The sequence below is a fragment of the Aspergillus oryzae genome, chromosome 2 (assembly GCF_000184455.2).
Source record: "Aspergillus oryzae RIB40 DNA, chromosome 2".
Classification (NCBI taxonomy): Eukaryota; Fungi; Ascomycota; class Eurotiomycetes; order Eurotiales; family Aspergillaceae; genus Aspergillus; species Aspergillus oryzae.
The window spans coordinates 1442992-1454972 of NC_036436.1; the positions used below are offsets into that span (position 1 = coordinate 1442992).

The 11981-nt window shown below is 51.0% G+C and overlaps 4 protein-coding genes across 4 annotated transcripts; 1 reads left to right on the plus strand and 3 right to left on the minus strand.

The window, feature by feature from the left end:
* Window positions 1–24: 24 nt before the first annotated feature.
* Window positions 25–1627, minus strand: AO090001000552 (BUD22 family protein; the record flags this gene model as incomplete). The annotated part of the gene is made up of 3 exons (XM_023234604.1): window positions 25–44; window positions 170–1265; window positions 1397–1627. The coding sequence occupies 3 exons, from the start codon at window positions 1625–1627 to the stop codon at window positions 25–27; spliced, it is 1347 nt and encodes a 448-aa protein (XP_023089712.1).
* A 519-nt stretch (window positions 1628–2146) lies between these two features.
* AO090001000553 (complex I 30 kDa subunit family protein) lies at window positions 2147–3118 on the minus strand (the record flags this gene model as incomplete). Its single annotated transcript, XM_001819012.3, has 3 exons — window positions 2147–2197; window positions 2251–2900; window positions 2965–3118. 3 exons carry the CDS (start codon window positions 3116–3118, stop codon window positions 2147–2149), a joined length of 855 nt encoding a protein of 284 aa, XP_001819064.1.
* A 473-nt stretch (window positions 3119–3591) lies between these two features.
* AO090001000554 (CCR4-NOT core ubiquitin-protein ligase subunit MOT2) lies at window positions 3592–9476 on the plus strand (the record flags this gene model as incomplete). The annotated part of the gene is made up of 5 exons (XM_023234605.1): window positions 3592–3644; window positions 3710–3776; window positions 4100–4443; window positions 4500–6307; window positions 7210–9476. 5 exons carry the CDS (start codon window positions 3592–3594, stop codon window positions 9474–9476), a joined length of 4539 nt encoding a protein of 1512 aa, XP_023089713.1.
* Window positions 9477–9932: 456 nt separating this feature from the next.
* On the minus strand, window positions 9933–11308 carry AO090001000555 (thiamine pyrophosphate-dependent dehydrogenase E1 component subunit alpha; the record flags this gene model as incomplete). The annotated part of the gene is made up of 4 exons (XM_001819014.3): window positions 9933–10700; window positions 10776–10985; window positions 11049–11110; window positions 11164–11308. The coding sequence occupies 4 exons, from the start codon at window positions 11306–11308 to the stop codon at window positions 9933–9935; spliced, it is 1185 nt and encodes a 394-aa protein (XP_001819066.3).
* Window positions 11309–11981: the final 673 nt, after the last annotated feature.

Sequence of the window (11981 nt, forward strand, 5' to 3'; positions counted from 1 at the left end):
ATTTGCTGTTCATAGGAGCCAACTCTACAGTTTATACAAGATACCTAGATAGTATATTCCAAATGTTTTGTTCATTAAAGCGGAATCTTCAGACGCTTGAAATGTATTGAAACTAGACACGCAACGCATCTAGGAGGGTATATGTTCTAATCAAAAGTGACCTTCTTACCCTGGAATGCAGCTGTAGCCTTTTGCTCCTTGGCCCGCTTGGCTGCCTCCCAGGAGGGATGCAGGGGCTTATCATCCTCAGGCTTTCTCCTCTGTGCGGGAGGACCACGCTGAGGACGGTCCCCACCATGCTGAGACCTCCCAGGTGGACCTCGTCCCTGGCCTCGCCTTCCCCTCGGGCCGTCGGAACCATCCGTTGCACCCCGGCGCATATCCCAGCCGCTATCCCGGCTCCTCTTCTGCTGCTGCTGCTGCTGCTTTACGTGGTTTGCTCCACTACCGTACTTCTTTTCCCACAAGGCACGACGCGCCTGCTGTCCCATTCGATTCTTCCGACGTGGTTGCTGTTCATCAATGTTTTCTGGTTCGGACTCTGAGCCGGAAAAGTATCCACCCATGGTTAGGGAAGGCAGGAAGGTTGTACTGGTAGCTGGGGCACTTGATGTGCTGCTCTTGCCCTTCTGTTTCTTAGCCGGCGGCGAGTCCGGTGAAGGAGACCGGGATATAGACATATCAGACGGCGCTTGTAGATTCACGCCTCCATCAGAGCCACTATCATCACTCGCTGCACCATCTGCACCTTCCTCATCCTCATCCTCCGAGCCCGGCGCAAGCCTTGAATCAAATTGCGCATAGTCTATACTCTCCGCTTCGCTCATGACTTCATCTCCTTCACCTTCTTCACCTCCTTCACTCTTTTCATCTCCTTCTTCCTCATCGAACTTTGCAGCAGCCGCAGCTATTCTAGGGTCCTCCGGTTCACTATCCGACACGGATACAGCCCGCTGTTCCGTCTTCGTCTTAGTCGCACTTTCTTTTGACCCAGCCTCCTTGCCTTTATCCTTCTTGCCACCAGCCACTTCCTCCACCCCCAGTAGCTTTTTAATATCGGTCATAATATTCGGAAACGCATTCTTCACTGGATTAGACTTGTACAATCGCGCAGTAACGTTCGCCTCGGCCGTACTCTGCGGCCCCTCTGTAGAAATGTTCTTCGACTCTTTAAATTGGATAAAAGCTGGCGCCTCGGAAATTCGTTTCGTCTTAAACAGCTGTTTGAAAAGATATTTTTGCGCCGTAGCGGTTGGATCAAGACTCTATCATACCGATTGCAATTAGCATGCGATCAACCACAATAAGTAGTATATCCCGCATAAGACCCAAGAATATCAAACAAATAAAGAACCACAAAAAGAAAGAAGAAGTAGAAGTAGAAGACAAGACAAACCTTGATAAAAGCAATCTCCTCCGCGATTTTCTGCAACGCCTCAGAGCTCCCCTGCGACTTGGCGGTTTTTTCTCTCCTCGATAACTTCTGTCTCTCGAAGCCTTTGGCGACCTTCAGCGCACGCGATAGGAGGACGACGCCCTGCTCGAACTTTTGCGTCAGGCGCATGGTTTGCACGTTGTATGTGCGCTTGGGACCGGAGTCCACGTCGGAGAGTTTGCGTTTGGGCATTTTGATTTCTTTGGTGTTGGTTTTTCTTTTCTCTTCCTTTCTGGGATTGTGAGGTATTGAATTATTTGCGGGTGAGGGAGTAGGAGGATTGGGGTCTTGCTGGTTGGTGTTGTGGTTGTTGAGTTTGGGTGGTGAGGTTGATGGGGTCTTAGAATATTCTTTTTTTTCTTTTTCTATGATGCGGATTTATGCCCGTGCCAAGAAGTGGATTTTGCTTTACTGCCAGTTATGCCGTTGCTTTCCTCTTCTTAACAAGGATTTTCTCACTAGTGGCCTTATCTGGTTTTATTTTTATCTTATAAATCGGGGGTAAATGATTGGACGAGGGGTTTGGAGCTATCATTTAGACTATTTTTCGATTGTGAGGGTCAACTGGGTTTTATATGTGGTTTCAATTGTGGTTTTTTTTTGTCTTTTTCTTGTCTTTTTACTTGATAAACTCTTGACCAAACAATTGCACTGAATTCACTCGTAGACGTATGTACATACAAACAGGAAAGGAAATACGAATACACTGCTCTATTTCTTTTCCTCGGGCTTCTCCTCGGGCTTGGGGGTAGGAAGCTTGAACTAGTCCATATAGTTAGCAAAAGCAAGTCGATTGCGAGTTCTACCAAACATACCGACTCGGGGGTTCTGTCCACACCCGTTCCAACAGGCTCCCAGGCGGCCGTACCACCCTCGAAGTTCCGGAATGCCTGTGTAAGCTCAAGAGGCTCGATGACAATGCGCTTCTTCTCTTCGTCATATCGGAGTTCAGTGTATCCGGTCAAGGGGAAGTCTTTGCGCAGAGGATGGCCGTCGAAACCGTAGTCGGTCATGATACGGCGCAGGTCAGGATGTCCGGTGAAGAAGACACCGAACATATCGTACACTTCACGTTCGTACCAGAGAGCTCCCTCAAACAGACCAGTGACACTGGGGACCGGGGTGGCCTCATCGGCGTACGTCTTCACACGAATACGGGAGTTGTGACGGACACTCAGCAAGTTGTAGACAACCTCAAAACGCTGATCCTTCGTGGGGAAGTCGACGGCCGTGATATCGGAGATCTGGGTGAATTCGGCGGCGGTGTGGTACTTGAGGAAGCTCATCAATGGGACAACGCCGGAGGGGGGAACGTAAATGACCAGTTCGTCCTTCCATACGGTGAACTGTTGGACGTATTTGGGCAGACAGGACATGACGTACTGGCCGTACTGGTGCAGAGCATCGGCCTTGTCCTGGTACTTGTCGGCAGGGTTGACGATGGGGGCACGGAGGGCACCCTCAGCTGCAGATAGTCAGTCAATTGCAATTGGTCCCAGCTTAGAGCTGTCGGCTGAAGCCACACATACGAGGACGCTGAGCCTGGCGCATGTTAGGAGGCTCGGGGATCGACTCCTTCAGCAGAGGGGTCGTCGAGAAAGGACGGCACATCCGGGACGACCGCGCGGCCGAAGCCAGTGAGCGGCCGGTGCCCAACCGCATCAGGGAACGAGCAGAGGCCATTGTGGATGGCAATTGCGGGTGAGAGGCAACGGGGAGGTGGAGGGGAGACAGCGGAGATGCTCGTCATCCACTCCCAGGGAGCTTTTCCTCGAAGATGGACGTGAGACATCACGTGCACGCTGACATAAGCCACGCATTCTTTCGGGCGGCCTGCAAACGAAGCAAACGGGTGCAAACCCAACCAAAGCTTCACTTCTCTTTCTCTTTCGCCTCCAAGTCTCTCCTCTTCTCCCTGTTCTGGTCCGCGTCTGTTACTCCCCACGTTGTCGATCTCTTTTTAGATTCCCTCAATCCTTCGTCCTCTTCTTCTTCTTCTCTCGCCCGGAGGGTTTCTTACTCCGCCTTAATACGTTTTTCTATTATATTCTTCCTCCTTCCGGCCCGGGTTGGTTGATGAGTACTGGTCTTTTAATCCGACTACCGTCTTTCTAGATTGTACCTTTCCACACAACACATACACACATTCGGCAACCATGTCAAATCGCCAACAGATCGACTCTGTCATTGATGATGACGACGAGTTCTGGTATGTTCTGCCTTGTTGGGCTGCAATATGAATGTGGTTGGGCTGACAATGACGCTCTTCTGTAGCCCCCTGTGCATTGAGGAATTCGACCTGTCCGACAAGAACTTTAAGCCGTGTCCCTGTGGGTATCAGGTACGTTACCCCCCGCTCACCCTCATTCTGACAACGGTTGTCACCAAACGACATTCGCGACTCCCCGTATGCGACCTAGCAAGGCACTGACATAAACTGGCCAGATTTGCCAATTCTGTTACAACAACATCAAAACCCATAGCGAAGAAGGCCGCTGCCCCAACTGCAGACGGGTTTACGATGAGAGCACCATACAATATAAAGTTCCTGATGCAGACGAGTAAGTACAAGTCCCTTGCGATTTGAGACGTTGCTTTTTCGGCGGTTCTTGGCGCTAACTGCGGATCCCGCAAACTAGATTTAAAGCGGACTTGGCATTAAAGCATCGAAAGGCTGCCGCTGCGAAGAAGAAGGAAGCGGAAAAGCGCGAGATCGAGGCCTCGAGTCGGAAGAACTTGGCTGGTGTGAGGGTCGTGCAGAAGAACCTGGTCTATGTGATTGGTCTCAACCCCACCATACGCGACGAAAGCCAGCTCCTCCAGACGCTTCGCGGACGGGATTATTTCGGCCAATATGGAGAGATCGAAAAGATTGTAGTGAGCAAGGCAAAGCCTGGTGGCAACCCCAACCAAGGCATTGGCGTCTACGTTACGTACTCGAAGAAGTCGGATGCCGCAACCTGTATCAGTTCGGTGGATGGATCTGTAAACGGTGATCGTGTCCTAAGGTATGCCGCCTCTCGACGACTTGCTTGCAGAATAACTCGATTATTGACTTGACTAGGGCTCAATACGGTACGACGAAGTATTGCTCCTCCTTCCTGCGCAACGAGCAGTGCCATAATAGGAATTGCACCTTTCTACACGAGACGGGTGAGGACAGCGAAAGCTATAGTCGGCAGGACCTCTCCTCTATGAACACCCTTTCCAGTCAACGTCCGAATGGTGCGCCTAGTGGACCCAGTCATACGATCCCCCCACACGTTGCCCGCTCTTCCGCAATGCCGCTGTCTCAACCGATGCGCCGTCAGCCCAGTAAAGACGATGGTGCCAGCAGCCGCCCCCCTGACGGATCCGCCCTTCCTTCCTCCGCAAGTTGGGCAAATAAGGACTCGGTGATCAGCCGAACAAGACGGGCAAGTCTTACAGCTAGTCAAGCGTCTCAGAGTCCACGACCCGCGAGTGCCACGGTTGCGACCAGTGCAGAGGAACCAAAGCGTGCCGAGAAACAACCTGCACCTGCTCAGGAACGCCGCCAAACTCCGCTGCCAGAGACACAGTCTTCGACACCTAGCTCTCCCTCTGAATCCCAACTGCCCGCCGACCCGGAGGCTCCTCTATTTGAGAATTTGATAAAGGCAGTTAATTCTCCTGATTTCAAGTTTGTCTTTTCGGCGGCTGGTCTGCCGGCAGATGAAGTCGCTCTCATTGAAAACCACCCTTCGTTCATTGATCCTTATGGTGGCGTAAAGCGTCGGGCTATGCGGGAGAAGGCAGAGCAAGAGCGTGCAAAGCGAGAGCAAGAGCTGCTTCAGTCGGCAGCTGTTGAAGAAGAAACCAGGGAGAGCGGCAGCCTCCAGCTTGGTGGCGAGCCGGATGATGCTCATCCTCCGAGAGGCCGTGGTTCGCGGGAATCGCATGGTGCTATCCAGCCGCCTTCACAGCAGGGTACTACAACGAATTCGGTGGTCGGCTCCCCAGTTTCTGCGTCGAGTCATCAATTCCAGGGACTTAATCTGGCTGGCCGGAGTTTAACCCCTCTCCAACAGCAACAACTGATGCTACTCAAGTCTGCTAGCAATCAGCAGGCCGGCGTTGTGGACCCATTGCAAAGTGGACTTGGCTCTGCTGCTTTAGATCAGGCTGCTGTTCGCCAAGGCCTTTTGCAGACCCAGATGGCACAGCTTAACGCTTTGCAGGCGCAGAATCGCCAAAACTCTCGCTTTTCCTTCACTAACGATGCCGGATCGAAGAATCTTTCCAACGTGCGGATGCTAAGCCAGCAGGCTTCCTTGATGCAATCCGGGACTCCAAACCCACTTGCTGCACCCAGTCCTCAACATGGGCTTACTAGCAGCTTCTACACCAGTGGCGTTCAGGGCCCACCTCCAGGCCTCAAGACGGCCGGCACACCCCCCATCAGTGGAGGAGGAATGTTCGCTCAAGGTCACGGTTTTACAACAAATTCAAATCTTGGCTTGGCTGGTAATATCGGGAAACAGGAGACCAACCCGGATTTGATGCGCGAGCTGCTGCGAAGCCGCAGTGGCACAAATGCTAGTGGTTTACAGGCACCGGATGCCGCTAAGCGTGAGTTCATGTTTCCTTTCCTCCAACAGCACCAAACTCCCCCTCCCCTGACTCCTGCCAATGGCCTTCTCAGCTCTTTCTATGGCTCTCAGACGGGGAACTTCTCCGAGTCTGGGCCACAGAAGCAGAAGAAGAAGGGGAAGAAGCACAGACACGCTAACACTTCCTCCGGTGGAGGCGGTGTAGTAGATCTTGCGGACCCGAGTATCCTGCAGGCGAGGATGCACCAGGTGGGTGCGAATGCTGCTGCTGGGCAAGCGCTTTACGGGAGTCAGGGTCAAGGTGGGTACAATCACACTATGATGTATGGAGGCGGCTTCAACCGCTGGTGATGGTTGTTCGCCTTCTTATAATATTCTCTGTTCTCATTTCTTTCCCTGTTTTTATGATGACTACCCTTCTCCATCCCCTTTATGCGAATTGTGTTTCTCCTTAACTTTACGACATGATATCATGTTTCTCTAGATGGGGGGCAGGATATGCGTTTTGTTCAGTTCTCATATTTGATTCGATGTTCAAACTTTGCGACATATTTCCACTCTGCAACGAAGCATTAAGCAATCGGCTCTGAAAAGAACAAGATTCTCGGGCTAGGCGTACCATTGGCGTTATGTTTATTCAACCTTTGTTTTTTGTTTTCCGTTCGTTATCGTTCCTGTCCTCCAATATTCCCATGGATGCGAGGCCTCGGCGCATTTCATAGACACTTTGTGTCTTCTGGGCCCATATTGGCTGGCTGGACATCGTATGTCTGTTCTTTTTGCATCCAAGCTGGGTTGATATATCAGCGTCTTGGTGGCCAATTCCGTCTGGTCATGATTTTATGTACGTTAACCTCCCTGCCCTGCCTTTGTTATAACGAAGAAGGGCCCTCTATTTGAAACCAATCTCTCACAATTATTGTTCATATAGAGATCCTTACCATATGTATTTGCCTGCTCAACGTGGCCGGGCCCTTTTTGTAAATAAGCTGCCTGCCCTTTCGTATCGCTTGTCTTATTCTTGTTCTGTGGAGAGTCTGCTGCCCGCTTGTTCCTTCTTAGTGTCCGAATTGCCTTAGTGTCTTCTTTGCCTCTGTTGATATCTCTCTGTTTTTCTCTTGCTCCTCTGCCTATACATTCGTCCTATCAGACCTCTTGTCATCCACACATGCTTGCAAACCCATGCTGACATATGTGAACTAGTTGATGAAGAATTTCCTCCTCTCGGTGCCCCCGCAAAGGACAAGCGTCCAGTGGACAGCTTTGGATTCCTAGGCCGGTCCCAATTTCCCACTGAACCCCAAAGCTCCGCACGCGCCGGTACTCCGACATTGCCGCCAGGTCTTCCCTTACCTCATGCCCATCCTGCGTCTGCATTATTCCAGAGTCCATTAAATCCTTCCAGCCCGGTCTCCGCAGTCTCTGTTCCACCAGGTCTGAGTGTTCCTTTCAATAGGCTTGGGACACCTTCCCAAAGCTTTCAGGAGACTATCTCTGGTCGGCAGTCGCCGGAAGTTAAAAATACCCAAGACAATGTAGCCATCTCAAACCGAGCTAAGAATGCTTCTGAAATATCCTTGGGGTCGCCAGTGCCGAAATCAGCTAACAAAGCTCGCTCACAAACCAAGGATGACCTAACCGTTGGCTCTGATAATAAGTCGAGCAAGAAGTCAGGAGGTATCACTGAAGAGAAGTCAGTATCCACAACGACAAAAGGGAAGCCTATGAAGCTGGATATTCCACTTAATACGTCTCACGCCCAGGATAGCACTCCTTTGAAAGGCGAGCAATTGACCCAGACTGCCAGCAGTCAAGTCCCAGCCCCGGCGTCTGCCATCGGTTCTCGCCCAAATACACCATTAACTGGGGTTTCACGTGTCTCTGACTCCTCGGTTCCACGTCAACCCAGGGTTCTTCGTGTTGTTGATACTCCGAAGACAGAGACGCCTCCTCCTGCTTCGGCCACTCAATCCATCTCATCCCAGCTTGCCGCGGCTAAGGGGCGATCGAGAAGACCCAGCATATCTTCCATAAGCAGGCCCGATACTCCTGGCGACTTTGGATCGGAAGCTGATCTCTATACATCGGCGTCTGTTTCTCGTGCAAATTCTCCTCCTGCATCTTCCAGGATTGGCTCTGCGCCTGTGCGTGCCATGACTAAGAGCCAAGTCAAGAAAGAACGCAGACAGAAGGCCAAGGAGATGGAAGCCAAGAAGCACGAGGCGGCGACTGCCATGGTCGAGGAACCGGTGCAGGCGCCTATTATTGGACGGAAGCGTAAGACCAAGAAGACCCCGACAAGCAACCCTGAGTCAACTACCGCAACGCCGGACACTGCCAACGAAGCTTTGAAGTCCAGTGCTAGTGGAAAAGAGACCACTGACAAGACTGATCAGCGGGCTGAGGCAAAGAAGAACAAGTCAAAGGACAAAGCTACAAAGGATACGAAGCCCAGCCCTGTCGAAGAGAAGGAGGCCCCTACACAGAAAAGCGCAGCAGAAGCATGGCGTTCCAACAATACCATTGAGCAGTTAATCAAGGATTCGGAAGCTGCTGGCGTTCCGATCAAGGAACTGTTTACGGAGCGAACTTCTGTGCTGCCGATACTCCTCGCTCAGCTCCACAAGGCGGGCAACCTGGACCTCAATGCCCATCCCTTGTTCAACCCACCTAATTTGACCCAACGTGTGGACATGAAGTGCACTGCAGATGATTATGAAATCTTAAAGCAGCCTCTTGAGTTAACCGAGGAACACCGCAAAGCATTGCTGCGTGGAGAACCAGTTCGGATCAATTCGGACTCTAATTTGACTAAGTACCGTTGCTTAATCACACCTCGCGGATGTGTTCTTCGTCATTTGGGCCCTGAGGAAGAAGAACGTTATCTTGAACTTGAGAAGCGCATCGGTGCCGCCATTGATCTCTTCCCCGAGTATCCGCCGACATCGATTACGGAACCTGACGTGACAAACCGTGGTGGTGGGCTTGATGCTCTTTTCGCTACACCCGAAAACTTTAATATCTGCTGGGTAGATGAAACCTCGGCTGGGCTGTCGTCTATGTCGCCCTCTGGCGATATGACCGTACCTGAATGCGCGGTTACTTCTGACACTCCTACACCCCCGAACGTTCTCTCAGCCATGGAGGCGGACAGCACTCGCAGTCACAATTGGGCTATTGCCAATACCGCTGAATTGGTGAACGCCACTGCCACTTCCGTTCGGTCTTTTGCGGCGGCCACCGCCAAGCACATGCTGGGAGCTGCAGGTGTCGTCATGGGCAATATGCCAGACCTGGATGACGTTGTTGGAATGACAGATGAGGAGCTTCGTGCGTTTGCTGTCAAGTCGCAGAAGGAGCTCGAGTCATCGCGCAAAGATCTTGACTCCATTGACAAGAAACTCAATGCTTTGGTCAAGCGGAACAAGAAGCTCGCACAGCAGGCTTTAGCCACCTCTGTTGAGGGATGAGCTGCGTGAGAACTTTGGCAGGGCTATGCTTGTATCTGTAAAATAAAGGACACGGGGATTTCCCTGTGGAATTGTAAACTATGTATTAGATACTGTACAAATTCACGAGCGTTGTTTTTACATGCTTGGATTGGAGGGTTAAAAGGCGCATTCGTTGAAAAGACATTATTTTGTATCCAAGATCAAGGAAATGGGGGAAGTTACATAGGGTCATTAAAGTTCGGCTCTGCGGCTCTGCAACTATCAATGGAAATACTGTCGTTTGTGTACTATACTCTGCTACCTAATACTTCTCTTCTTTCATGGCCTTTAAGCTTAACCCTAGTCACGCCGTAGTCGAACTTAACAAGACTACGATAAGACTCAAAATGAAGGTAACGGAAGGCTTTTTCATGATCGAATTCATGTTATACGGGATATCTTGATCTATGTACTCACAAACAGATCGCCGACAATCTATAACCCATTGATGCCATCCTTGAACTGCCGAAGGTCGTATTCTTCAGGATATGTTTCAAGGATCCGCTTCAACTCTTTCATCTGCTCCTGCGCTTCCTCCGTCAACTCCTCGTACACACCCTCGAAGGCCTCCCGGAGAGGCGGCTTCTTCTCACGCTCCGCCTCTCCAAACTCTTTCAAAACCTCTTTCCGAAGCTGCTCGCGCGTAGTACGCTCCGTATCTTCGTCCCACAACCCTTCGTTCTCAAGCCACTTCCGCAGCCGGATAATGGGGTTATCGCGCCGTTTCCAGTCTTCCACCTCTACCCGGGCACGGTACGCGAAGCTATCATCACTCGTACTGTGATGCGAAACACGGTAGCTCATTGCTTCTATAAGCACAGGCTTCCCGCCATCGGAGAGCGCAATGCGTCGTGCTTCGCGCATGGCTTCATAGACGGCGAAGATGTCATTTCCGTCCACACGGATCGTGTCAATGCCGTATCCTACTCCTCGGCTGGCGATGCCGTCACCCCGGTATTGTTCCAGTGTGGGTGTGGAGATGGCATATCCATTATTGCGACAGATGAAGACCACGGGACATGACCGTGTTGCGGCAATGTTGAGGCCGGCGTGGAAGTCACCCTCACTGGCGGCGCCTTCGCCGAAGTAGCAGGCCACGATGCGTGGTGGTGTGTCGGGGTTTTGAAGAGATTCTAATTTGAGGGCGTAGGCTGCGCCAGATGCTTGGGGGATTTGAGTTGCGAGAGGTGAGGAGATGGTGTGCTAGCGGATGTTAGTTTTTTACTTGTGACTTTGCACCATGTGGTAGGTTAGGATGTATAAGCTTGCCATACTCACCATACGAGGGTAGTTGGAGCCATAATGCACCGGCATGTTACGTCCCCTGCCGTTGTCATGGCAGTTCGCAAATAGCTGGCTCATGAAATCCTTCAAAGTGAAACCCCGTTGCTGAAAGACGCCTGTTTCGCGATATTGCGCGAATACCACGTCGTCGGGTGTTAATGCGGCTGCGGATCCGACGCTGATACCTTCTTCTCCGGCAGACACCTTTGTGGAGAAAGCGTTAGTTCGGTGCGTTCGTCTATTGGACTGAAACTTGGGGCTACATACCATGTAGAAGCTCAGACGGCCCTGTCTTTGAGCCTCGAACATAATCACGTCCATCACACTCACTATGAGATATCAATAACAATTCATGATGCAGATAGGGGCTGAGAAAACCCACCAGTCAACATATTCTTGTACCATGTTAAGATCTCCTCGTTTGATACTCCAGAGGGCTTCCGGTTCTTGTCCAACAACACACCATCGGAATCCATGACACGGTATGTAGGGATATTGGTCGTTTCGGAGGGATTGATGAACGTCATGTCGGTGGTGAATTTACTGTTCACAGCGCCAGGAAATCGGACCCTGGAAGTTCATATTTATCAGCACCGATTGCCCTTTGTACGGAATTCACAGTGACTGCAAAGAGGGGATATGTTTATGAGCTTCACATACCGGTCCGAGCCTGGCCGCTGAGAGATAGAACTACTCCATCGTTGAGGAATCCTGGACAAAGCTCTCGGATTGCGAGATATGCGCCTCAGAAGATGTGCAGACATTGCGAGAATGGTCTGAGAAGGTAATTGTTGAGAGAACCTCAGTTGAAGAGGGATATGGGGTATTTCCTGGGGTCATTGATCTTAAGGCATCTTTCTGGGGAATGCGGAGGAAGCGGTTGGCTTCGGCCCAGGACGTCATGCCGAACCGTGTTTAGCCGATCGGTTTCTTTGATTTGATCTTGTTTGTTCATTTTGTTCTGTTTGCCCTATATAATGTCACATGATCTCATCGATGTTTACTTTCAATGGCATTCATTCATTGTCTCAGTCGATTCTTGCATGTAGAATTGTCAGGTTCTGGTTCAGAGACGATTATGGGTCGGTTCTGAGAAGGGGACGGATATCTTGCCCGACGACGATTACGAGTTAGTTTCCATCGATTCCACCTGTACGATTGGTCTCGACTCCAATATATATGTGTGCTGGACTCCACTCC